Source organism: Aquila chrysaetos, chromosome 15 (assembly GCF_900496995.4).
Source record: "Aquila chrysaetos chrysaetos chromosome 15, bAquChr1.4, whole genome shotgun sequence".
NCBI classification, from domain to species: domain Eukaryota; kingdom Metazoa; phylum Chordata; class Aves; order Accipitriformes; family Accipitridae; genus Aquila; species Aquila chrysaetos.
In genome coordinates, this window is record NC_044018.1 from 27,092,793 (window position 1) to 27,120,693 (window position 27,901).

A 27,901-nucleotide genomic window follows, 5' to 3' on the forward strand; every position below is an offset into this window, starting at 1 on the left:
GAGAAAAGATCACTGTATTATGTAGTTCTGAGCTAATGCATAGATAAATTAGCTAATCTTTACACCACCATGCCTAACGTTGTAATTTTGTCTGCATTTTCAATGATGTCTATTTTGCCTGGGCTTTGGCAAAGCCAGTACATTTTGATACCATCTGTCAATAGACTTGCATTTTTTCTCATATTTAATCTTGTTTTTCTCTAATCACAGATCATCACAAAGAAAACTAACAATTATTCCCAGGTTTCTGACTGTGTGTGAAAGTCAGGATGTCAGATCAACACAACCCCAAGGTTAACAAATGACAGAAAAAAAGATCCCTCTTGGATTCAGTTGCAACTGAATAAGAAAAAAAGTTATACCTCTGGGATCCAATGGTCAGAAAATAGGTGTAAGTTATAACTGTTTTGACACTGTAAAAGTATACAGATGGAACATAACTTCTGAGGAGGGTGAAAGGGCATACATCATCATAGGGCAACTGGCAGGGGAGTAAAAGTTAAACATTAAAGCCCATTCTATCTTCCCACATCTCCTTAGTTCCTGCTCATGTTAACCCTCTGCTCACTTCCATCCAGAACTGGCAAGTCACTCCATTGTTTACCATTCACACATGTCGTCTAATAAACTCCATGCACTTCCCGCTGTGGAATTTGTCCGAAAAGATTCCATGGAAGTTGTGCCAAACTGGAAATGACTCTAAAGGCACTATTTTCTGCTTACCCTGTGCTCACTTCTGAGTATTTCAATATTACCCATACCCATTGACACTGACCAAACATTCCACAAAAAACAGTCCAGCTGTAACAACGATGAGAAAGGGAAACCCTCAAGAACATCTCATTTAGAGAGTATAAAAATGCTTTATTACATATAACAAATTAAAAATTATTTTTATATGCTATATTAAAGATAGGATATTAAATACATTTGCAAAAAATAGCTGATCACAGGCCATGTGCTTAGCTAGTATGTCAGTATGGCTCAAGTGAATTCAGAGTTCCTCAGATTTACACTTTGTGTGCCCAAGTATATACTGGGCTAATTGCTATACTAACTGAGTCATCACCTTAAAAATTAAAAATGTAAAGAGAATGGAATTTCATCTTATGTAAATTTCTAGCCCTCATTTTGAAGGGTTGCCCTGTGCATGCTCGCTATTGGCCAACACCAAGGACACACCTAGGAGAGCCTAAGCAGTGGTGCTGAGAAACAGAGTGACGGGGCCAGAAGCACAGCATGGATGGGCCCTCCCAGGCATTACACCTGGCGACAAACAGGAGGAAGATGAGGAGGAAGAGCATCCAGCAGACTGGGCAGTGGTGGTGAGGAGTGGCACTTTCAGACAGCAGGTTTTAACAGCCTGTTTGGGAGCTGGCTGTGATTTTAACAGCTTGTTATGCTGATTCAAACTGCACCCTTTCCTCTGCAGCTCTGGTGGTCTAATCTGATCATGATTTAGTCTTGCAAAGAGAGATTATTTCACCCACATATAATCTCCCATACAGAATAAGTCCCCTCAACAAGAAGGAAAAAACAGCTGGACTTTGTTTTTCCTAAAAGAAACTTAAATCTTACCGAAGTTAATGAACATTGTATTTTGACCCTCTTCCAGGGCAGAAACTCACTGACTGTTAGTGAATTAAAAGATCATTGGGTTGGCCATCCAGCAATACACCTGCACTGCCAGAGGAGAGGAAAAGTAGTCTTCACAAAAAATATTTGTGCCATGAAAGAGCTTAGCTTGGCTCCAGGTAACATGACAATAGGTGGTGATTTCTCACAGTAGGTTACTTTGGACAGACTTGGGGAGACAGACACAGGAGTCTCAAAGTGACATAAAAAGCAAGAAAATAATTTCCAAAGTAGAAAGAAAAAGCATGACACTTTGAGCACACAGAACTGTTCATCCAACAATTGTCTGAGCAAGATCATCACTCCACTCAAAAAAAAAAAAAAAAAGTAGGAATGATTGATGTCAATGTGTAAGACAAGAGTAAGATCCCCCTTCTCTGTTACCACTCTGTCACAGAGTCACAGAACAGCTGAGGTTGGAAGGGACCTCAGGAGGTCAACTGCTCCAATCCCCCTGCTCAGCATGGCCACCTAGAGCTGGCTGCTCAGGACTGGGGACATGCTTGTATCATTCCTGAATTTTCACTGTTACTCCACCTGGGACTGCATTTCTCATATTCCTTGCCAAGTTACTTACAAACACAATGCCCAGGCTGATTGTAGAGGTATCTGCAGGTGTAACACATCTCTGGAACAGCAAAGATGATCTCCTGAAGCTCATATGGTATGTTATAATACTGGCTTCTCTCCACTCCTTATAGTTGAGCTGATGTGTCTCAGACAAAATTTCAGTGTCTTTTTGAGCAGAGGGTAAGAATGAGCAGGGAGTGGGGACCACTAACATTGTGCTTTTATTCCAAATGCAATCTTTTTGGTACAACACCATTAAGAATATTTGGCCTGGATTTTACAGCATCTGATCAGCCTTTGCCTTTGCAGGTGTTTGCACTAAACCATGGTTTCTACTAGGGCTAGAAGGGACTACTGCCCTAATCTTTGGTGATAGGCCTGGTTTTCTTTTTTAAGTAATTTAGAACCAGTTGTTGCCCATCCCCAAAACTGGAAGCATCACAGTCTCTTCTTTTGGAGGCTTGCTTTCATTCCCATTTTGATGAGAGCACACTCCCCACCTGCGGACAAGCTTAAAGCAGCCTGTTTTAATGGAGTCCACGGTAAATCTCATTGACCCAAGGTGATATAATGTTAATAGAAAAGGCTCTGTTCCTGTACAGCAGCAGATGGTAGTGTAAACACAGGATGAACAGGTCATAACTTATTCAGGAGCTGTGCCCATGTAGCCAAGTTTTCAGTTCATGCATGTGCCTGTTTTATTGATTCAAGTCCTGTGATAAACCCCTTTACCTTAGGTCTCCTCTGTACACACACACATGCTAGTAAGCACATCCTTTGTATTTTTCCATTTCTAAGAAATACGTACAAATATGGAGAAAGCAAAACATAGCTGCTGGGAAACCAAAATGGGGGTACTATGTTGTTAATGACATTACTCCCTCCATTCTGACCCAGTGAATTGCAACATGAACTCGATCTACTTGGTATTCACTCTATAGCATAAACTGTGTCCGGATTTTCCATTACCATATATATATGTGTGGAAAATATATATATGCATACATCTTAGAAAATATTAATTAAAATATATTTACTTAAATATATATATATAAATTTATCTCCTTGTAAATGTGATCTCATTATGATATACAGCCTCAGTAAACATGATTATTAATTCAATAGTTTAAGAAGTGATGAAAAAAATATTACTTTTTGAAGACCCATAGTCGATAACTGTAAGATGACATTAATAAAGGAGCACACCAAGGAATCAAAGAAAAGAAAGAACTTTATTCTGAAATAATACCTAATTTTGAACTACTTTAATAAACAATACTATATTGTGCCACATTACATGTATTTCTCAAAATTCTGAAAAGTAAATCAGCCCTCCCTGAAGTCATCATATCTAATTGTATGATTTCAGTTATACTTACTATTGCTTAACACCAAAGAGGATTTAAACATTACCATCTTTGAATAACTTACTATGATATTCAGCAAATTCTGGTTTTTATTTTTAATCATATCAGCTTGTAACTTAAATCAACATGTAAAAAACATTTAACTATGTAAATGTAATTGTGTGTAGCTGAACTGTAGGTTTAATCTTTGCTACCTGAAAGACAGTACAGACTTTTAGCTTTCACAACAATACTGTTCAGTTCATGGTGATAATCATGGGCAGTGCTGTGTCAGCCTAGAGTATCACAGCACAGTACTAAGTAACTTGTCTTTTTTATCTAGAATATGACTCATGCTGGATGATAAACCATTTACAATAATGCCATAATTATGAGTAGTTTACTACTACAGACAATTAATTCTTCATGGCACTTCATTCTCCAATAAGTCTAATTATCAGTGTTCTAATAAAATAAAATTGAAGGTGTATTCTTTTGCTTTGTGATCCTTAAAGCCTTGGGACTAGATTTTCACTTGGTATTAATTTTTTTATAGCTTCTGTTTCTTTTTGTCTTCATTCATTTTAGGAAATCAAGTTTACTATAATCTTATAAATCAAGGTTGTGGAAAGTGAGCTATGGAACAACAACAGTAGAGGAAACATCTCTAGTGAGAAGAGAAGCAGTATGGTCAACCTTATGTGTTTCAAAAGCCATCAGCTATATGAAAAGCATTATAAAATAAGAAATGTTTGAAGTTGCTTTCCGAGACTTTAGAGTGCCCACTTTCAAAACCTGCATCTGTTTCTGGATGTTGATTTGCCTTCATTTTTGTTTTTCTGCAACTGCAAGGGATGATTGCTGCTTTTTAATGAAACCTTAGGTGTTCACATAAATCATCAATGCACAGAAAATCTCATAGCAGATATTATATAAGTCTTAAAAAGCTCATGGGAACTGGCAATTCTAGGGAAGCATAAGGAACTCTGGAGTTTTAGAAAACCACAGAAAGATCACTTGTGGCAACAGAGGCTTGTCTTTTTTATATCATCATATGTGAACTTCAGCCCTTGCAATGCTGTTGATAGGCCTCTCACTCATTCCTTGATCTCTTTAGAGAAAGCTCCAAGCTGAGATAAGAGAGGAAAGGTCCTTCTCAGAACAGAGGAGACTGTGTGATTTTATTCTCAGAAGTACCAAGGATCCTAAATGGAAAAGGAACCATTTAAGGATCCAATTTTGCAATCAACTGGACAAGGCACAGCTCTTGTTGACCTAACTACGAGATTACTCAGCACCTCATACCACTGAATTCTGCTGCCGTTTTAGTCTTCAGCTCCTTGGAGCAGATCCATAAACTCTCCTCCTTATTTCAAAATGTTACAACAGGATGTAATTAAGTACAATTAACAAGGAGGTCAAACGGTCATCTGATAAACACTGGCCCAAACAGGCAGCTTGAAAGGTCAGGGCTGCTAAAGCTACATAGTATTGATGGGAAAGAATATTATGATTTAAGGGGGAAAAAATCCCAATGACTAAAACTGAAGATTTACATGCTTTCTATATTACATACACAAAGCCATGCACACGAACTGATAGGCATGCACACATGCCTCAGAGCAGCACAAATCTATATTGTGAGAACAAGAGCTAAACTAGCCACACGTCTTCTCTCCATTGCACCAGATCTCAAATCTAATTTTTTTTTGCTTTAATGCCATTGTTTCTTTTTCTTTTTCACTGTTTTGTAAAACTGTCTGGTTTAAGAACAGTAGACTTGTTGCCCTTATAGGAGGGCTTTTTTTAGCCCTTTCTAAAATAACACTTGAGATCACCATGAGAAAATGCAAGGTGTTGCGAGGCTCTTAGGAGGAACGCATTTTACAGAGCGCACAGACAGAATAAAAAGAGGCTTTACAAGAAGAAAGATATTCCAGTACTCTGCAAGGTCAAAGAATGAGAGTGCACAGAAGTGAAAATGAACACAGAAGTATTTGCCCATCCTAATTTTATGGATTGGAAAACAGAGGCACGCTGTTTTCATTCTCTATCTCAAGCTCTTCAGGTTTTTCTTATTTGGCTGCTCAGACATTTCACTCTCCAACTTTCAGGTTGGGGCCGGTACAGACCCACTGCAAAACATTTGCACACATTTCATGTGCAAGGCAGCAAGTTAACCTGGTCAGGAGTAGCACATTAACCTTTGGGATCACTAGCATGTTATGACTTGTAGTTATTGACATATACCCCAGCTGAGGGAACTTTGTGAACAACTTTCCCAAAGCTATGTTCCTGCTGGATCTCAGCCATCATAAATCACCACAGAGACTACTGCTGTCATGCAGTTGTATGCTGGGCTTGCTTTTGCTCCCATAGCTTTATCATCCACACTACTGTTTGCCCACTCTTTTGATTTCTCAGCTAACATTTTTGCAAACCATGCCACTAGAATCCCATGGCTCCAGGCATCAGGTGCCATCAGGTGCCATCTGCCCACTGCCCCAAAATCAGACTCACAAATCATCCAGTGTCCCTGCTCTTTCCTCTTCTGTAGTCTAGGTTTGTCAGGACAGAAGTTAACACCTCTACCCTCAAAACTGATGCTATCCATATCATGAAAGTCCAATACAGTATCTTTTAAAAATTATTTTGCAGTACCTTATAGTTGAATACCCTATCTATATTTCCCCCTCACTTTTAAAAAAGGGATATTTTAAATAGATATGCCTAGACAAATTGTTATTAATTTATAATAATTACTCTGGGTTATGGGTACAGCTTTTCCAGATAATATGAATATAGCTTCATTAATTTGACTACAGTCAAATACACGAGACTTAGAACAACAGTAATTTCATTTGATAGACACAGTCTACAAAGGGATAGAATCACAGAATTGTTGAGGCTGGAAAAGACCCTTTGGTTCTCATGGGGTCTGAATGGGTAATATTGCTAAGTCAGATAAAGATAAACTTAACAGAAATTTCAGCTATACAAATTCCTACCTCCTCCTGATTCTCCTCCAAAAAGAGAGTTAAGTGGAATTTTGCTTCTGCAAAGTCACTGGTTGTCAGCTATGGATATATATCATGTACCAGCACTAGCGGTCCTGATTAGTTTTCTAGGCTCTGACTCATTAACAGCTGTTGTCTCAGTTTGCCCTGAATTACAGGGGGGAAAAAAGTAAAGCCACATTCTGGCAAGGTACCACACATGCCATTGAGTTGTATAACAGTGATCAATAAAGCCAAGTTCTTGATCTATTGCACCAGAGCAGTTGCTCAAAAACAGTTGGGAACTAAACACTTAGATTCACCTTTTGGAGCATGCCTCAATAACAGTGGGAAGTTTCTGAGTGGAGAGCTGAGCTGTAAAACCTGTCCTTTTCTACTTGTTTTACGGTCATTTTTTCTATAGAAACAAATTCATAATTCAGTACAAAACACAAACCAGCTCCTGCTTGGTGTACCCCACCCACAAACTTAAATAATGTAGTTGTCAGGGTTGACAAGTTCTGCCTGCTGTAGCATTTCTGTGTTTTATAGGAAATTTTAACCAGGGGTGTTATTTTAAGAGATGAGCAAATGGGGAAACCCCATGGCCTAGCCAATAAAATATGAACTTTAGGTGCAATGGAGCACTCATAAATATGACTCAGAACAAGGGGATTCATTGTTTCTCCCGACCCCTTTTAGCTGCTCCTCTGATCTCAACCTCTCTGTGTGCGTCATGGCAGCCCTCATCCTTTAACCTGCGGTTTTTAAAAGCTAGCTTCTACGTTATTTATGGCTGCAAATGTTAGTAGCCCGTCTGTGTACTCCCTGCACAGATGTACTGAAGGGTGGGGGGAGCTGCGTTTTATTTTGCAAGGACAAAAACTTTTGCCTGGGGATCCAAGTGCCTGGGGAGGTTGAGGTAGTTGCTCTGCCACGAGGGACTGAGAAGAAAACTGCTCCCTTCACCTGCAAGGCTTACTAGGAGAAGAAACCCATACCTGGACTCATTTGCTCTTTAATTTGCACATTATCTGTCTTTATCATGTTCTTTCCCCTTCCTCTGTCCGCATGCACCTTCTTCTCCCTACCATGATGAACTTTCCTCCACTTTTGTAACTCTACTGGCATGGGGAATGCTCTTAGTGCTATATCACCACGCTCCATGTGAGGCACAGAGGAGCAGGACTAACTCTTTCAGTAATACCAGTTCCTGCAGAGGCTGTTTCTCTATTGTGAACCTTTCCCATGCCCAGCAGGTCTGTGTCCAGCCCTGCACGTTGGCCATTGCCTACCAAGAAGAGGGCTGTCCTCCCTGTAAGGCTCGGTCTGTGCTTTGCCATTTTTCTCTCATGCCTGTTCTCATTCCTTCCCTCTCCAACTCCCGCGCTGTCGCCTAGTCTCACTGCTTCTTGGCCTTTAATCCTTTCTGCAGCGAAACGCCACTGACATAAAATTAAAGTTCAGTGACCCTACCTAGACGGCGGGGGTTAGACACAAGGGAAAGGACAAGTAGGAGAGGATGGGGAAAAGTGTGGGAAATAATTATAAAGTCTGGTAGCAGCCAGAGCTCTCCTGAAGCCCTGGGGAGCCTTTCTTTAGCTGGAGGCTGCAATTGGCACTTCATAAACTGTTCATTCTCAGCTATGTGGAAACACCAGATGACACCTAGAATGATCAGACTGTAATCAATCAATTTTCTGCAAAACTCTATTAGTTTGTCGGCCTATGAAAGCAAGCTGAAAGGAACCACTGTGGCTAAAAAGAGAAGAAAAAGGAACTGCCCATGTCGTAATTACCTCCATAACTCAGGCAGTAAGTAGGCAGGTAGCCATGGTAAAATTCTTTGCATAATTTGACATTCAGAGAAAATAATAACAGGAGCAATAAGTGTGGGAGATCACGTATGTGCCAAAGTGGTCCTGTTATTTAAGCAAATAACCCAGGGTTTAGGAAGAGAACCAAGAGGCTCTCCATCCACTCCATGGCAGGCAGATTCCTCCCCTAATATCCTCCGCACAGAGGCGTCTCCACAAGCCTTCCTCTTTCTCTTTCATGGCTAGCCAGAAGCACTCCGAGATTGTGTTTTCCTGGGAAAATATGTACTGTACAATACATACAATCCCCACAACCCCACCCAAAGTCTGTGTTTAGTCTGGAAAGGAGCACTTTCTAAAGAAGAAGCAGAACTGGGTCAGCTGTTCTTCCCAATGGGAAAAATATTAATAATAATATATATCTTTTTATATATATCCATACATGTATATAGCTTTTCACCATGCACATCTAACCATCTTCTAAATCAGTTTCTCTTCAGTTATCTGCAATTTCTTTCAAATCTGTCGGCAAGGAAAATCAGACAGTTTTATACCCCAGTTAATGGAGAGCTTGACATTTTTTTGGCTGGGTAGATACAATAATTTACTTGGATTTAAAGTGTTAACTTTGGCAAAAAAATTAATTGACAGTTATAAAAACATTATTTTGTTAGATGATATTTATGGATCACACACAAACCTATTCTGAGGTAGAGCTACATAGTTCATAAAGTTCATGTAACATGAGAGATTTCAAAGGAAATATAAAATATTTCAATATAAAACAACAGATGTAGTGTATTCCTCCACAAAAAGGAATGTGGAGAATATTTCTTGCTCAAAATCAAAAACAATCCCTAACAACCTGCTCTGTTATCACACAAAAATTGGTTAAAACTGCCTAATGAATTGTAAGGATTGGGTGAGGATTTTTAGGGCATGTCATCCTACGAGTAAAGTCCTTTTGTTCTAGAAATAAATAAATCTATTTTGCAAAAAGCTGTCTTAATATTTAATTTGGCCATATAAAATTATTTCATCATTAATAGTTATTTCTAATGCTTGATTGCATACCTAGGTCACAACAAATTAGTTCAGCTCACTGATTATGTGACTAAAATTTTATTAGGGGGAAAAAACCTTAGGATTTCAAGATGCCAGTGAGGTGTACTTTGGGTGGAGATTAAATGAGACCTGCTTGATCTAATTTGTTTTAAATTTTATGTAAAGGAGTGAAAAACAGCATCTTATTGACTTTGGGTTGCCATTCAAAAAAACTTCACAAATGTTTTCTCATTTTTTCTCAGTATTGATCCAACTCCCCAAATAAAGACATGGTGTCTATCTGTCATTTAACAAGTTTTATCTCTGTAATAGCATCCCTCTCTCCAAGGCAAGATAATAGCACTATTTCTGTCACTTCAGTTAAGGCTGTGTCAATATTTTCATTAGAAGCCTGCATTTTATGGACTAAAATTGTACCACAGCGAAAGAAATTCATCTAAGTTTAAAATTAAGACAGCAACATCTGAAATCCAGTGGAAAAGAAAGAAAGAAAGTGTGCTCATTCCTAAGCTTTGAAGAGAGAAGTTAATGATCCTGAGGCCTTTTTGCGTGTATCCTTCAAACCCAGCTCCCCTTCCACAGCTCCTGGCATTTTATAGCTTAGCACTCCATATCCCTCACTGATGATATGTTAGCTGTTAGCAGAAGGTTGTAGAAACTGAATTAGTTTAATTTAAGAAACTAGCTACTATATACGCTCAAGGTCTGATTGCAGTTAGGAATACTTTCTTTTTTTGTGTAACAAAAATATATTAGTACAGGTATTCGGTGTGGATTGATGTACTGTAGGTTTCTCAAAGTAGTTGTATAAAAGTTGTTCTCTGCCATGTTAGCATTCTCCAATGAACACAATGGGCTGTAAATCTTGTGAATTTATGTATTTGCTTAGTGATTCAGGTTTTAAAGAAGAACATAATCTTCAAGACAGTATACAAACTTGGGGTAGAGAAGCTGGAGAAATATGAACACTCCTCTGTGCCTCAAACAGGCAAAATTTCCTTTGATTTCAGCATCTGATTTAAGAAATGATCACAGCATGTGTGGTTTGAGGATTATTATAATTAAATTTGCAGAATCGCATTGTATGTGAAGAAGAAAAGTTGTCTCTCTGGGGTGTATAGGTTACCTTAAAAATGTCCATAATATTGTATCCTTCTTTAAATTAGCATGTGTAGGTCAGGGTCACAAATTTTATAATGATCTTCACATTTGAGTTTTTGAAATTAATTTTATATACTAAGAAAGAAAACAACAGAAAACCACAACCCTTTTATATATTTATCCCCTATCATAGAAAGTTCATATCAATTCATAGGAAAATATGGAGAAAGAAAAGAGAGTTGTTTAGCAAATGCAGCAATCTGTTTAGAGAAAAATTTACAGACGTGCTGTAAACAAGTGAAAATACAGACCATTTGAACTGCAAGAGAAGGAACACTTAAGTACAGTGGATTTAATGATCACTTTGATGCTAATGGAAAATTCAGTCCTTGAAATGTTTAAATGTAGTTTATAAAAGTGGTGCTGTTTCTCCAAGCCTCATGTACATATTTTTTTATTCGATCCACCTCTTTTGGTGAGAGGTGAAGAGTGGGAACACTAACATTTATCTTAACAAAGTCCTTCCCTAACTAAATTCTGAGTGAGCAGAAAAGTGAGTAGAACTACATGAGTATTATTTGTCTGTTCTCTGAGGAACAGGGTATCCTATATATGTCGTTTTGGGAGACTGGCCAAAAAGAAGACGCAAGAACTCAAAACAGTCAGGGCTTTGCAGCAACATAATAAAATATAACAACAGGATAAAAAAACACCCAGTGAGGAAAACAAAGTCCTGAACTCGTAGGTGATATAATCAGATCTTTGAAAACCCCAGTGTATTTAGTGGAGGATTTATTCTTTGACTGCTGGACCAACCCCAGTTAACTCTTCTGTTACACTCATCAATATTTATGGAGAGCTGCCAACACACAGTCTCATACAAAATACAGGACAAGGCATAGTCTCTGTCTTGTCATATCTTTCAAGAAAGAAAGAGATGGAAATTCTGGAATAATTCCAGTATAAAGAGCAGGTGTTTACAATTTTAGGTACAGGAGAAGTAAATGCAGTCTTGTTTTTCTCCCTGGTTGCTTTACAGAATTATAATTGCGGTTCCCTTGATGATTATTTTTTAAATTTATTTTTGAAAGTGAGGTATTTGCAACTCTGAAAGGTTGATTTTTATCAAAATTACATTTAAGTTTCAATTTTTCTTCTTTAATATAAAATGATTTGCCCTTGTCTATTTTTTACTTTACTTTTTAATCTTACTCAGCCTTTTCAATCTTATGCTTAATAATTGCTATCCAACATCTCAGCTACATATTTCTTGGTTTAATATATATGTCTTAAATTATTATAACTGGCTACAACTATATACAAAAGTTTCAATTTAAAATATCATGATGATTAATAAAGCCTTATAATTACAACTTGCGTAATTAATGGTGTGCAAGTATGAACAGAGCAGATTAATTTGATGCAAGTTGACTGAGGCTTCAAATCTAAAACCAGTTGAGTTATTACTGTGCTGCATCAGCATTTATTGATTTTAAGGTACAGTGTTAGCATTCACTTATCACTGCATATTTTTCCCCATTGTACATTAAAAGAGCTTGCCCTCATCTGTCATGATCTTATACTGCATAAATCATATAAAATGGTTCCTTGTTTCCATGATTTATTTCATTTTTATGTTAATTATACTGAAACACAGGATTGTTTAATAAAAATGTTGAAGCTAATCTATATTGGTCATCAATATTTCTTACGCATGTTACGCAGTGGAATGTGTGATAAACCACAACTTCCAACATGTATGGAAGGACAGTTAAAGTGAATTAGGATTTAGACTTGCTGGGACCTGCGACACATTTTAATTTTACAGAGGACAAACAGAACCTGGTGTTTACACAGTATTTTTTTATAAGTTAATAGTGTCTATTAATCATAATCACTAGAAAAATAAAGCATCTCACACCCAGTTTGCACATTTTAGAAACATAAGATACACTTTAGCTTCTCAAAATGACTTTCTTAAGGCAACACTGGCTTCCCATAAAAATGAGACAAATATTAGAAACTTCCCAGTCAAGGTAAGACACTCAGTGGAAACTTGCGTTCTTCCAGAGAGGGTTTTTGTCTGCGGAAGCACAGCAGGATCAGGCTAGGACATATCTGACACTGAGCCTTCAAAGACTTCTACTCATGCACTGCAAGAAGTCCTCTTGAAATCAAAGGCGTTTTGTGAAATCAAAGGCTAGGTCCTGTGCAAATAGTCCTCAGGGCCACTGATGAAATGGACTGCGACAGATTTACTGAGGGTATTTCTCAGGACACATGAGGAAAATTTTTGAAGGATCAGGGCCTTGACTAATGCCTAGGAGATCAGAGCATTTCCTATTTTCCTTTATAACATTGCCATTTTAAATTCAGCTGACTCCAGACACTCTGGGTAAATCGAGGCATAAAACGATAACTTAAAAGTAATACACAGATAATATGTAACCCTTTCTTAAGGATGAGGAACACATTTTCAAAAAACATAGATTTAATATTTTTCTAGTCTGCTATTTCAGGAGCAAGAGCAACAAGCAAATTTATTTAGAGTTTATGTAGAGCAAATGTATTTAGAGTTGTGGACATATGTTACTCTTCAGGAAAAAGATCTCACAACTGAACATCTCCTTATCTGCCAAATAATTAATGAAAAGTAACTTTATTATCACTACAACTAAACTCTAGGGTGTCATTTTCCTAGAAATTCAAGTTGTTGAGGATTTTAATATTTGGAAACATTTTTAATCCTGCAGCAAGGATTAAAGACCTGGTAGATATAAAAGGTACAGAATGTGTGTGATAATCTGAAGGTATATTTGGAAATGTTTAAAAAGTTTCTTCAGAAAGTATTATCCTGAAAATCAAGAATTCATCAGATTTTGCACCAGCTTATCGATAAACTTCATTTTCTATTAAATCTCTTGCTATTCAGATCAAACAAGGAGGTTTTTTTTAGCTAACTTTATGAGTCCTGTAGCATTTAAAATACTTATAAAAACAGTAAATACATTTCGTGAATTATTTGCAGCTTTCTTAATGAGATTTAATTTGCCTTCTATTAAAGAAATCTGTAACTCCTTGTTTAACCACAACGAAACCGGTAAGCATGTTTCTTATACTCAGAAGCCAATATAATTTAGTTTTATCAGTTTTTGTGTCTGAATTGATGTAATTTTCAAAAGCATTCTTTGCTTGCATGTTTCTGGTGTTTAATACTCATTATTTAATTTATTTATGACAGAGAAAATAAGAACCATTGCAGACTCTGAGCACCATGGAGGTATAATAAAACACAGTCTGTGGTTATTAAATAGAAATAACAAAGAAACAGCAACAGATTATTTAAAATCCAGCCATCCAGCTGAAAAGATAATAAAACTGTGACTCTTACCAACAGAAAAAAAACCCTAAATAACCTAAGAAATCTTTTTTTTTTTCTTTTTTTTTTTTTTTTTTTTTCCGGAAATGGCTTAACTTTTCCCTTTTCATAACATTCTAGGCTTTAATATATTAACATCTGATGTTTGTTCATGTCTGAGCTTTAAGCAAAACAGTGAGGGAAATAACTAAGCAATAGGCATAAGTGTTTGATTTTTTGAGATTTAAAAAAAAAAAAAAGGAGTTAGTTGGCCTAAGGCTAGAATTTTCATTACATCAATGAAAGAAAGAAAACAGAAGCCAGCAGAGGGGAGTTATAGAAACTGACTTTATATAAACAGTGAGAAAAATCTTTTTCCGTGGCCACCTACAACGTAGCTACTTTACCATCAGTACGACTTTTCTTTTACAAGTGGCACAGCAGCCCGGGCCCAATCCTGCCATTTTAGAACAGGTTACGGTCTGGCCGAGAGGTTAGCCTCTCGCAAGATCAGGCTAACAGTTTGTCAAAGAGAGCAGAAAGAAAAAAATTTTCCACGTACCTAAATTGACAAAGCTCATTACCATGTCAGCATCATTCAGAAAGTTGGTGTCGTGCAGGCTGGCTAAGGGAGGATTCTGTGTGGTCAGTGGGGTCATGCGAGATAATTGTATTCTCCGTGAATATCCATTTGGAGAGGCAGGGTATCCTTTTCGTATCCCTCTGCTCTCCCCTGCCATTGATCCCTTTAGTGAATACTCCAGCTCCTCAGTATCCTCTTCATTTGTCATGGCATTATACAGGTCCAGCATGAAGAGGGGTGCAGAAGAAGCCTGCTTTCCTGGTGAAAATGGTCTGGGTCTGTGAGGTAAACCCAGGATAGAGAGAATCTCTCTCTGAATCTCCCTTCTCTCATGGTTCCGTAGCCTCCTGTAAATAAAACTCGAATGGACATGATTGTCTCCTAAACCTCCCTGTGCGTGACCCACCAGAACCCAGCAATTCCAGAGCAAGCCCACGAAAGCTTTGAGTGCAGTTAGGTTCATCTTTGAAAAGAAAAAGAACAAGGAAAAAAAAATAAAAAATCTTTTCTCCTACTTGTTCTGAGTTCCTATGAGGTCTGCTTTCCCAGTGGCTGAAAAACAAAATTTACCTATTCTTCATGTCAATGTCATCTCTAAACGTAACATCTTTGGTGATTTCTCTCCCCCCACCCTGTTTAAATATTATGGAATGTGTCAGGTTGCAGTTATTTCTAAGAAAGCTGAAATTCAGACTTCCAATTTTCCACTGTTGTTATCGTTTTTTCTGCATTTATGGAGCAGAAGACCAGTATTTTGTCAGCTGACCTAGGCATTCCTATATAAACCTTAGATAACCAGGTCTTTGGTGGGAGCTGTATTAGCAAGAGCTGTTCTTCTGACACATTGTAGTTCCCAGAGTTATCTTCCCTTGTTATTCTGAGTTCTTCGTACACCTTGCGCTCTTCCCAAGATAAAATCCTGAGTCACAGATTTGTCTTGATCTGTACCTTGGTGGTGTTAACACATATTTGTCCAGCAGCTTGGTGATAACTTTGACATCTTTTGAATTGCTTGAGTGTAAAGTAATTCTAAAGCACGTACTAATCAAATTAATGTGTTGCCATGAATTACTCGCAAAAAAACCCCTTCTGTAAATCCATTCAACCCTTTTCAGCTTCTGAAATGTTATTTCCAACTCTAGCAGGCACAAATATAACAGCTCTTTTCAAGAGAGATCTAAAGACTAATGTAAGCACAACCCTGCTGGGAAAGAAGAGGCTTCTCATTGTAATTTGAAACGGGTATAGCAAAAAAGTCCTTAACCCTTCTCTTACCAGACAGAGTTTAAACCTCCCCCCCTCCCAATTTACAGTAATATATCTAATTTTGGCTATCGGCTGCTTTTTTCCTAACAGCTTGCAGAATCAATTTTAACTTTCACAATTTTAATATATATAGATTGCTAAAGGCATGGTGTAACGTGGAAGCCCTTGTGAGTCTCCTTATGAGTCTATGGTTTAGTAAACTTGAATAGGAAACTCTCATAACAGACTAAAATAGCATCTCATTAATTCAAGGAATGTTTATATTTTAGGTAAGTTTAGCAAACAAAGGTGACCTTTTTAATAAACTCTGCAGGAAATTTTGTCGGTAAGGCTTGATTCACTCTTTTCTAAAAATCGTGGGAATGCAATCTGAATGAAAACAAATTTATTCAGCAAGCGAGATTTCAGGTTGTGCACAGCCAATGGTATAATTATGGTTATAGTCACAACTTTCATAAACTGTAATTTGCAATGATAATTTATTCAAAGTACATTTTGATTCATAAATCGTTATACTACATTTCCTGGTAAATATCAAAAGCTAAGATTTAATCCCACAGCCTATTATTAACTGGATAAAGAAACAGCTTAACTGAAGAAATAAGAAGTATTAAATAAATTTTAAAGCTGTTGCCCATGAAGTTAAGGTTCAGCTTAGAATTTTTTGACAGCCAGCAACTGGTGTTTTCCTCTCACTAAAACAAAATCACAGTGTTAAATTTCATATTGCTCAGATTATTGGTGGTCATTTTCCCCACTCCTATAATTGGCCTTTGGTCTTAAGGAGACTTTCCTTTGATGAAGGGGAGAAAAAAAGGACAAAAATGGTTAATACATGACATTGAGGAAAAAAACAGGTATAAAAATGCATCCCATTGGGTTTTCCCTTACATGACTAGCACCTACTGAGCAAATCACACAGTTCTTGAGTAAACTTCGGAGTGTGACAGCAAGTATAGTCACACCTTAAGAAGGCAGGAACAATTTATCTAGTATATTAAGCACAAATGAACTTTTCTGATATATTTTGAATCCTAGTCTATATTCACAGTCTAGTCCAGCTATCATTAAAATATAGCTGATTCTTTCTTATAAATCAGTGCCCATAATGCACAATGCTTCTCCCAAGGAAGGATTTATTTCATACTAGACCTGCTGAATTAACACTAAAATTAATTATGAAGCTATTTAGCAAAAGTCCTGTTCTTCTCAGCAGAAGAGCAGTCAGAATCAGAATAAGTTTTCTCTCCTCATTGAGGTTTTCCCTCAAAATGCATTTGTTATAAGAGAAGTATTATTTCCTGTTTTTGTTTTGCTTTCACTTGTCCTGCTCAGACAGTTGCAATTATACATAAGACTTTACCATACATATGGCTTTTTTTAATTTGGCCATCACGTATCCTGCAACAAGGTTTATTCCTCTTTTCCAGCAATATATTTCCTTTTTTTCCCTAAGCATTCATAAAAGCCAGTGGATTGATTGCTCAGAGGATTTAAGTCCTCAGCCCATCAGTATGTCCAGCAATAGAAACGTCCTACATTATCCCACTAGAGTGTCTGGAGTTCCACATTAGTTAATCTTTTCCCATTTAAAAAGCCAAAAATGCCCTCAAGTTTGAGGATGCTTTTATGTAGTAAACATTTTTCCAGACAGAAACTGAGTAAGAAAACATATAAAATAGTAATCATATGTTTGACAAAAACAGTTCCTGTTATTTTCAGACAGAGCCATAACCAAACATGTAACCTAAATACAAAGGATTTATTTTACATTTAACCTACCCTATACTGAGGCACCAAGCATCCTTGCCTAGAACACAAAAATAAAAATATTTTTTATTAATATAAACACAATGTCCTTTTGTAATAAACCTGAGTTCCATAAACAATCATTGTTAACAAGGATATCTCGTACATGGGAGAGATAACCAGCTCTAAAAATGAAAGCCTTTGCTAAAGAAATGAAAGGGATCTGTAATAGCTGATAGGACCCATTTCATATTTTCAATATGAATCAATTTACTTCTAAAGAAAAAATACCACATACAGTTTCAGCATGTCAAGGTATTTTATTTAATAATATATAAAAATACATTGGCACAGATATCTGGATGTAGTTTAGGTTCGGGTTCAGTTTCAAAGTCACCTTAGATCTAGGTTTCGAGTTTTACAACAAAAAATTATTCCGAGCTGTTTGCATAATATTGAAACTTAAAAGAAATGCCATGTTCGCGCCATTTTTAGATGCACTCAAATCTAAATAACAGTTGAGGTCAGTATAAAGTATTGACCCAAAATCAAAACCAGGGGTTTGAACAAGATGCCCCATTGATTCCAGTTCTACCCTGCATCTAAAACTGAAATTTTGAAATATAAAACCTACACACAGATAGACCTTCTTTCTTCCCCAGATTCTCAACCTGGAAGCAACATAAGAAATCACCTGACCAGCCCTTACCCAGTCCTTTAAAAATAAAAGAAGAACTAAAGTGACTCCAGAAGTGAGCTCCCATTAGGGATAGATATCTGACAGAGGAGCATGTAACCAGCAGAGCACCTGGAGAGCAGGGTCTCGGAGGCGGGAGAGCAGCAGAGCACCATGCAGGCAACCCTAGCAGCGCAGGATAGGAAGCAGTTGCATTAATTTCTTAAACAATGTGGCATATATGTACATCATGAATGAATTCAGAGCTCAGTACTCTTGTACTAACCTAAACAATGTTAGAGCAAATAAGGGTGGTAGTGAAACCCATGAATCCAGATATAGCCAATTTTGGATTCCAATGGATCATAACACTGCAACAGTGAAAAAAATTATAACTACCCAGCAGATCACTGCCATCACTGAGAGTACAATTGTTTTTATGGGCAATGCCCACTACTCAAAAATATATAAAATCTGTGGATGGCTACTGAATGCAGAACCCCTCTGGGTCCTCAATATCATATCAGCTGAGAGTGATTTCCCACAGCAATGGTTCTCTGTAACTGACAAAATAGACTAAAATGCAGACCCTTCCCAAGATATTTGCAGACTAAATCTGAAACCTACACACACACGCTGAATGATTCTGCTGGCTCTTTCCATCTTAATGACCAGCTAAATTTGGCATTCAGATCAATATTATGCATAAACAGATGATCCAGCATTAAAAATGTGTAAGTCTGTCCTTGCTGTCTCTCTGCAAGGCTACTGCTGCAAAAGGTACAGGGAGAAAGACTTTTATGAAAAGGTTTCATGAAAGCAGGAAAATCATTAGAGGTTAAAACTACAGATTCCCCAGCAAAAAGAAAGCAAGTCATCTCAACTCTTCCTGGGACAGAAACGTTACACAGACACCATAGTTAGGCATATCTGTTGTACTACATTTATTCAACCTGGATTTACAATGGTATGGACTGCATGAGGTGTACATTCACTCCTTTGGACATAAGTATGTTTATGTTCATATGTTCCAAATGTACAATCAACAAAACACGTATGACATCTTTCACTCAGGGGTTTTGTATTTTATTTTATCAAGTTGGATGTTGTATGACAATTGTATTCTCACCCTGCAAACGTAAGAAAGAAACACAAACGTATTTTTCTGTATCAATGAAAGATATGTCTCCTAATGCAAAGGGAATTTCTCTTGTAATGGACACAGTGTGAAAACTGGTAGAATTAGCTGCAGAAATAGGCAGCTGAGACATAAATTGAGTATGATATTTGTAAATGTTGCATACTGATATAAACCCCTTTTATCCCAAATAATCTCACAGCGTTTCCTAATTGATAGACAGGAATAATTTCAGATGCAGAAACACTACCATTTTTTTAACAGAAAATTTGTTCAGTGTTATTACTTTATTTAACTTCACATCAGGATGGAAAGATAGCTGTCCTGAACCACAAAGATAGCTGTGCCCCTCAACCATGGGGAAATTTTAGGATAAACACTGGGGTTTTACCTGACATCTATACAGTTTACACATATTCCTGGGGATTGTTAAGCATTATATAGATACAGTACTTCCATTTTATGCTGCAGGCAGAGCAACGCATTGCAAAATAATACTTGCTATGTAGAAGTGTTCAATACTTAGATTATAGTGCTATTTATTCAGTTACTAACCGGTTTCCTGTAGCAAAAGAGTTTTTCATCCAGGATTTCAAAAGCTCAGGCAAAATCACAAATCAGCCTAGGAGGTAAGTCATCAAGCATTTTATAGATGGCATTTAATAGAACACTTTGTTTAAAATTTACAGAAAGACCTCCAGCTTTAAGTATAATCATCTGTGAAGTTTGTTCTATTCATAGTACATACACAATGTTGTAAAGCTATCAGCGCAGAATAGTTTGTAGCATTAAAAATATACTCTTCTTTAACATCAAGAAAATGAAGAAAAATCATTTTGTAATCTGCCTGAAGACTCTTTTTTAAACTTGTTGTGTTCAAGGACTGGAAAAAAAAGAAAAACTTGTTTCACACATATTCTTCAGAATATGTGAACTGCAAAATATACAATTAATAATATGATCCAACATCAGAGTTCTGTCATTTGCACATCTGCATAATTTACAAACCCAAAGAGCTCCCAGAAATCCCCTTTGGTTTACAATAAAGCTCTAATTAGTTATTTAAAAAAAAAAAAAAAAGAAAGAAAGAAAAAAGGAACTGCACTGAGGCAAATACAAAACACTTGGACGAGAGCAACATTTGTAAGTAGCAAAGCATAGCACTTTTTAAGAAGATTATTCTTGGCTCAGCTTGTAGAATGGTTTTATTGTGCCCCAGCTGCAGACTGGTACCTGCTGGTCTCCTTGTTCTGTGGCTGCAGCACGGCCATAAGCATTTTGTGGTGTTGCCGACTGGCCCCAGCACTTTTTCAGGAAACCTCTTCTGCCTCTTGCTGGCGGTCTTTTTGTTTTCAACTACAGATACGTATAGAAATTCATTCCTAAATGGATGCCTTCTAGGTAGCTGCACTGCACTATTGTTCATGTCGTGAAATACTCTACCTATCTAAATATAGGAATTATTTCTTCCCTTGAGCATTTTGCTACTAAGTTCTATAGCCGTGGCTTTAGCACCTCTACTGGCAATGGGATGATGCAGCAGTCTCTCAGTCTCTGTAAACTAGTTTTGGGGGTTTTATACCTTTTTCTGTGCTTTGTTTTATACACACTCTCCCTCTCTTTCCTATACTTCCTCCCATTACGTCTCTCTACATGTAGTCTACCACTTGGATGTGCTGCCTCTGATCCTACATGGACTTTCTTTTCAGCTTTTAAAACTTTAAACCTTTTTCCCCCACCATCTCCATTTTTACATTTCTTCCTTCCCTCCCCACGTATCTGTAGACAGATGTTATTTTCTTCTTTTAAAATGACTTCCTTTGTTTACTAACGTTTCCCCTTTTGTAAAAGATCAGCTGGCCTCTCAGGCAGTAAAAGAGGAGCTGCTGCTCCAGTACTTTCAATTAAGTGAGCACTACCATGAATCACGCAGTCCTTGAGAGACCAGTCATCTCTTGCTGTTGGAAGATTGCAAAAGAAAAAGATGTGCATAGGACCATTGCTAGACTATGCACACCCTAAAATCTTCAGTGTGTGCTGACTGATCTCTCTACGTGGACTTTTTCAGGTGTGGGGATCCACCAGGGAGGCAGGCCAGACCCAGCTGAGGAACTGGCAACAACCCAGCTACAAAATGCTGTAAGGTTTTCGCCACAACGACAATTTCAGGAAAACAGACAACATCAGAGTCAGCTAAGAATCAGCAGTAAGATACCAGGGATTTATGTGAAACGTCCAGTAATATTAGCAAGTGCTGTTCTGCTGGCACTGCTTCCATGCTAGCTCTGTCAGAAAGGACATTATTTGTGTCCTGTGTATTTGTACTAAATTATCATCATAAGAACCCTAAAGACGGTAGCAATCAAGCTGCGTTGAGACAGGCAAGTGTGTGAACACATCACAGCAACCATTTAAACTCTCCAGGGTTGGGTCTATTCAATTAGCCAACATGCAGTAGCAGTGTGGTGGCAATGGCCATAATACAAGTCAAGGAAAGTCTTTAAAATAAAATACTGGTTTCCTGAATTTCTTTCATTAGACCATACTCCCTTCTAGCATGTAATGCCTTTATCTTGCAAAATGATTACAACTGGCCACAGCTGATGAAATTTATTTAATCAACAATGGGTAATTATTGCCAAAATTTACTACAACAGTCTGTTCAAGCCAGAATTTGTTAAGCTGGCAAAGCAAAGGAATAAAGTGAAAAGCCAGTTTATGCTGCTGGCCTAGAAAACTCATTTGTTTCGCTCAGAGTTTTGTTACAGTGGTTGAGAAAAACTGAAATATTGGAGAAGGTATATACCTACTTTGCACTAAAATCTGTACATTGAAGTTGAAAGATCACTTTAGCTGCTAAACTTCCCTTTATGTAACCAGAGGTTTGAAAACACAATCTGCATGATGTTAAATAGTGTAATCCATGTCCCTTGTGAACCAGGCTTAGGCCAGAGGAGCATGATTTATATCACAACCTTTGCATCCGAAACTGCACTGTAATCTAAACATGGTAGAGACGAGCAGTCCTTCATTTCTGCTTCTTTAGCTCTACCTTCAGTGCTCCTTCCTTAGCACTTAGACCTTTAATTTGGAACAAATGGTACTTCCTGGAGGAATTCTAATTAAGCCATGTAAATTATAAGACAGCTACAGATGCAGACTGTGACTGCAGAACAGTCTTTTCCTTTGGGAAGTGGATTCACAATGATATTTTCATAGGGTTTACTATTTGTTGTTCAGTGCTACTCATCAAAAAATGTACCTGGTTCTCTAGAAACTCAGTACTAAATCATACAAATAAACTGGATTTTTTTCATTCATAGCTTAGATTAGGATGATACATGGGGAACATTTTTAGTTTACTCAGTTGTTATATCAATAGTGGTCAAGAGTTATAGCTTACTTCCGCATAGCCCAAGCACACAGGTGTACCTTCTCACGGCAATTTCTCAGAGCAGATGCCCAATATTTTCTGTGCTCATTTTCTCCTCTTTATCACCCTCTGGTGATAAAATGTGCACTGGGACAAATCAATGAGAATTTTCTATGACTTTTGGGCAGATATTTTCCGTATGCTGCAGTGAGCACTGATAGAAGAAGCAGACACAATGGGCTGCCAGGAAAGCTTCAGCCTCAGCTTTGTTATCCACCTTTGAGACGCTATTGCCTCTAGCTCTGGCCACATCTTCCTCTGGCATGAGAAGGGGGCTGGAAAGCTGAGGTTAGTCTCATGGCAGAAACATTTTGCAATGATTTATTCTGAGGCCCAAGGTTAACTAATTTCTATTTGTTCTCATTTCTTCATTGTAATTCAAAGTTAATCAGTCTTCACTATTTCTGTAAAGAATCATGAAGTTTGTTTTCCTGTATTTATGGACCTTTGAAGAACTAAAATGCTCTGCTTCCAAGCAATGAAGGATTCTCTTGATGCAGATGAAAAAAGAAAATATGTTTATACTACAGGATGGCCAGAAAGCTTCAAAACCATAAAAATTCTGGCTTGTTTAGTGCTCTCCTAAAAAACATAAAGATGACCAAACAGATTATTTGTATTAAAAAAAAAAAAGAAACAAAACTTTTTGGTCTAAGAATTTCTTTGCCAAGTTTCAATCTAAAATTATTTTTTATGGCTACATTATAAATTGCTTAAAAATGGGGTTTATAATGGAAATGGTGACAGACTTAACTATGGCGGCACTAGCAGGCGCCAGCGTAATTACAGTCTTCTCAAGACATAACTTATTACAGGCTATGCAGCAGAGCCAGTATTTTGTATTTTAATTAAGAAACCTGGATTTTGTTTGTAATAATTGACTGTTATGCCGCCCCTCTTGCCAGGACACTCTTGTAAAAGAGACTCTTGCCTCTAGTAGTCTTTCTTTGTTAAATATTTTAAGTACATTTTATATTGTTGACTGGAAGATTGCATGCATTTTATAGGTCATTATTAACTGTCTTTTGGTGACTTCAGTTGTTCTATAGTTTTTAATGGAGATTTTTGTTCCTCTCATCTGTGACCAGAAAAGGTTTACAGTTTATAATACTATAGCATCTGCGTTACCTGCCTTTACCTGTACCATGCAGGCCTTCCATAGGAAAGCACATTCTTTGGCTATGCTTGCCTAATGCCCTAGGCGGGTACTACAGACTGTTGCTGCCCAGTGACACAGAAACACTTAGACCTTCTCTATGCTGCCCTGACAAGGGCATCACCACAGGTCTGCTGAGATGCTACAGAGAATTTCTGTTCCTGGACACCGAGCCATATTTACTACTTGCATCTAAGCTCCTTTTGTTATATGTTGCTGAAATAAAAACCATGGCACGCAGGAGCCCAAGAAACATTGACTGTTTGCCAGCAGCAGGGGTGAGGGCTGTGCTCCCCGGCCCGCCTTGCCCTGACCCCTTCCTGCCCAAGCAGCTGCTTCTACAAACATCCTCTGGCAGTTTTGGGGCTTTGCTTTTGTTTCTTGATTTTTTTTCAGTTATTCTTCATGTTACTGGAGTGTGTGTCCTCCTATAGCCAACAGTGACAAAGGGCATCAGCTCTTTACTTGTATGGTCTACAAGCATTGGGTATCTAATTTTGACAGGAAAACTCTGCTGTTAATTAGGTATTCAGAGAAGGACCTTGAGATGTACAAAATTAAGTAGGTCACACCAGCACATGTGTAATTTAATGTGCTGTAATAGTAGTATCACACAGGCACATACAGAAATGATATCAATAGAAGCGTTTAACATTTTTAACTGAAAAACAAAATATGAATTGAAGCAGTCCAGGACTAAAAGAATATGTTTCTCAAATGATTTTTTTTTTCTATGCCTGACTGGCACTGGGTACAGCAAAGACTCAGCTAAAAGCATTGCTCGCAGCCCCTTTCTCTCTGTTTGGCCTTGGAAAGATGCTGTTCTAACAAACAGCATTCAGTCATTTTCCCCCAGGACTATCTACCAACTGGAGAGATTATCAAAGTTAATTATGTCACTTTCTTTCTTTTCTCCAATACACTCCCAGGCTAAGAAGAGATAAAGGAGTCAGCCTTACCAGCAGATCTCTCCCTGCTTCCTCCTACAGAAGTTTGCCTCCTGCCAAGAGGACCTTCAACAAGTCTTCGCTGCCTTTGGATCTTCCAGATGGAGAGAAAAGAGCATAGGACATAATCTAACACTACATGGCTTAGGAAAAAAAAAAAAAAAAAAAAAAAAAAAAAGGGCAAAAAAATAATGGCATTGTCTTGTGCTTTTGTTTTGGGTCCTGAAACAGCTATTGGTATTACATTACCAAAGAGTTATAATTATGGCCAAACAGCTGAATGAAAATGGAAATACAGTATTTGTTTTTGTTTTGTGTCCTTGGAGAACAAATGCAAAGTGACGAGAAATTTAAGGGAGAAATACCCAGCAAGAAAATTGATAGAAAACGCACAGAAATTATATCACAGGCCTTTCTCAAATATCTACATTTGATGTTTCAAATATCTCACATATCACTCTTCACCAGCTATTTATTAGGTGGCATTGATTTCAGCTGTGTGAGGGAAAAAGGCTGGAAAATATGCTTCAGTGATAATGCTCAGGCAGAAAAACTGGTGAACAAGCAATAATCGATGGGATGACTGGAAAGGCTGGAATCTGAGCCTAGGATGCCCACATCTAGCCAAGGTCCAGTGAGGACCCTTGGAACAGCAAAATCCAATTGATGCAGTGGTGGATCATTTTCTGGATGCTGACTTGCACTCTGCTTTTAATCATGAGAAAGAGGGAAGCTTTTAAGGTGAGATTTCAAGCAAGTTCCAATAAGCTGATGCTATGCAAGGGAAGGAGCACCCTCAGCTGGGTTGTCCAGGGGTAGAGGCACCCAGCACTGCCCAAGCAGGCTGTGGAGGTGAGAGCAGGGTGGGATGTGACCGTGGGGATTTAGAAAAGCCAGTAGATTTGAGCACTGATGATGAAGAATTATTGCAGTAAGTGCTACTGTAGGTTCAGTTCCATAATTTTTTCTCTGCTTGGCTATATGCTAAAACACCTCTTTATCTGATCCTCCAAATACAGCTCAAGCAATATTTCATCACGCAGGAAATGAGAGGGACCAACAAACAGACTGTGTGTGACAATGAAAAAGAAAGAAAATCCCAGCCCCATCATCTGACTCCTTTATCCAAACTGACTAGGCTGATTGCCTTGACATCATGTTTATCAATTCCACATGTTCTGGGTGGTTTGGGTCCTTTTTCTAATTCCCAGAAAAGGATGCCTACAAAGGTGAAAACAGAAACCAGTAGAGTCCATCTCCTAGGAGTATGTATTTGACTGCAGCACTTTGTTATTTTGTGCTATAGAAGGGAAATTAATAAGGCCTTTTAAAAACAGCAAAAAATGTGAAAAGGAAGATGTATTTCAGAAATAAAATTTACAAAAAAGAAGGTGTGGCAGAAAAACCAAATAAAATAGGATAATTCTGTCTGTCTTCTACAGTCAAGAGGAGGACAGCTACAGACACAGAAGTCCTTGAAAATCAAGCGCTTTTCCTCTTGAAGTGTCTTATAATGTGAACTTGAGTTATTGTCAAGATTTAGGCTATTCAGGAAGAAAAGAGACATAATCAAAAATACAATGGGGAGTGATTGCTAGAAACCAGAATTAGGTATCAGTCTCCCAAGAATGATATACAAATAGGAAACTAATGTAACTAAATCTCTGCCACCAGATAGCAATAACAGAAAAAATATAATAAGTAGAATAAAAGATTAAGGGTTTCTATTGGAAATAAAATACTATTTTTACAGGATTTGTCAAAACAGAACTTCCTATACAACATGTGCAAGAGCTAAGAGCCAAACCTTTATTTTGTTTACCTGACAGGAAACCTCCTCTGTCTCATGTAATTGTGTAAATAGAAGGATCATTAAATCTGAGAGCCCAACAGGAGCTGAGCAACAGGATTATGTGGTATTGTTAATTATTGTCAATCCGTGTATAGGTTCTGCAGTCATCCTCTATTTGTTCTCCAAATGAAGTGAGGAGCATGACTACTCAGCTGGAATTGTTGTGGTGACTTCTGTCATAACACTGGAATGATAGGAAATGTTGGCCAAATCATGCAGGCTTTAGTCAGTGCACTGAATTAAGTCAGTGGGAGATTTTTTCCTTCATGCAAACTGTGGAGATGGGCCTGGTTTCTTTATTCGCTCACAGATCATGATTCCTACCTCCTTTTTTTTTTTTTTTTTTTTTTTTTTTTGGTGCAGGACTGGGGGATGGTTTGAACACTTTCTGGCTGTTTAATGTGATAACAATCTAGTCCATGATGTACCAGCTCCATCCTGTGTAGGGATGGAGTCAGATTTAAAGGTATGTGTTAAGCACGCAAGCAAACTTATTCTAGCGAGCAGTAAAATGTACTCTGGCCCCATTCCAGCAAAGCACTTAATCATATGCTTATCAGTTAAAAGGATGACTCAAATACTTCAAATTATGAACAAGCTCTTATGCCTTGTTGCATCACACCCAGAATGTTTGCACCATTAGCCTGGATTAATATTAACCAGAGATAGAAAAGAGACATAATGGGAGAGTGAGGTTTAGAGCGAACTGACATTCCAAGCACTGCAACACACAACTGTGATATTTTGATCCTGCTAATACTTTTCAAATGGTTTGTACAATCACCTGCTTAACAGATGAGATCTCTGATTAGAAACTGAAGTCTCTGATCTTCAGGAGTACTAATTTTTTTAAAAATAACTTTGTTTTTAAGTCATCCCAAAACATCCCACTTGCATTTAAATGGGTGTCATCAGTATTTCAGCTTCCTGAGCTGCATACTGAGAGTGTCCTAAGGTCTTTCCTTTTTCTAAAACTATTTCTCTTACTTGCTGTGGATGATCCAAAAAATCAGAAACTCTTGCAGTTGTATAACTCAGTCCCAGCTGCCTGTGGGTGATGACCGATCAGACTCCAGTCTGGCACAGCTGCTTTTTCACAGCCACACACACCTTTTGCCTTCTGAACCATGAGCATGCCCTACTTTTACACATTGACCTGCTTCTAAAGAAGGCTGAGAAAGATTTGTACAATAAAGTAGTAAAGAAATGAGTG

At 37.8% G+C, this 27,901-nt stretch overlaps 1 protein-coding gene and 1 long non-coding RNA gene across 4 annotated transcripts in view; one reads left to right on the forward strand and one right to left on the reverse strand.

Annotated features, from left to right (window-relative positions):
* Nucleotides 1-15,657, reverse strand: part of BMP5 (bone morphogenetic protein 5) — a 61,101-nt gene extending 45,444 nt beyond the window's left edge. The window contains exons 1-2 of one of the 3 annotated variants that reach the window (XM_030037968.1): nt 15,420-15,657; nt 14,451-14,818 (exon numbers count right to left, since the gene is read on the reverse strand). In XM_030037968.1, coding sequence (XP_029893828.1) covers nt 14,451-14,700 — 250 coding nt within the window. In that variant the 5' untranslated portion in view covers nt 14,701-14,818; nt 15,420-15,657. Of the gene's footprint in view, nt 1-14,450 lie in introns of all 3 variants that reach the window. The other 2 variants (XM_030037967.1, XM_030037966.1) reach the window with 2 other exon arrangements.
* A 4,620-nt stretch (nt 15,658-20,277) lies between these two features.
* On the forward strand, nt 20,278-24,985 carry LOC115350813. The gene is made up of 3 exons (XR_003926632.1): nt 20,278-20,443; nt 21,369-21,439; nt 24,819-24,985. It is a non-coding gene; the product is annotated as an uncharacterized LOC115350813 (long non-coding RNA).
* The last annotated feature ends 2,916 nt before the right edge of the window (nt 24,986-27,901 follow it).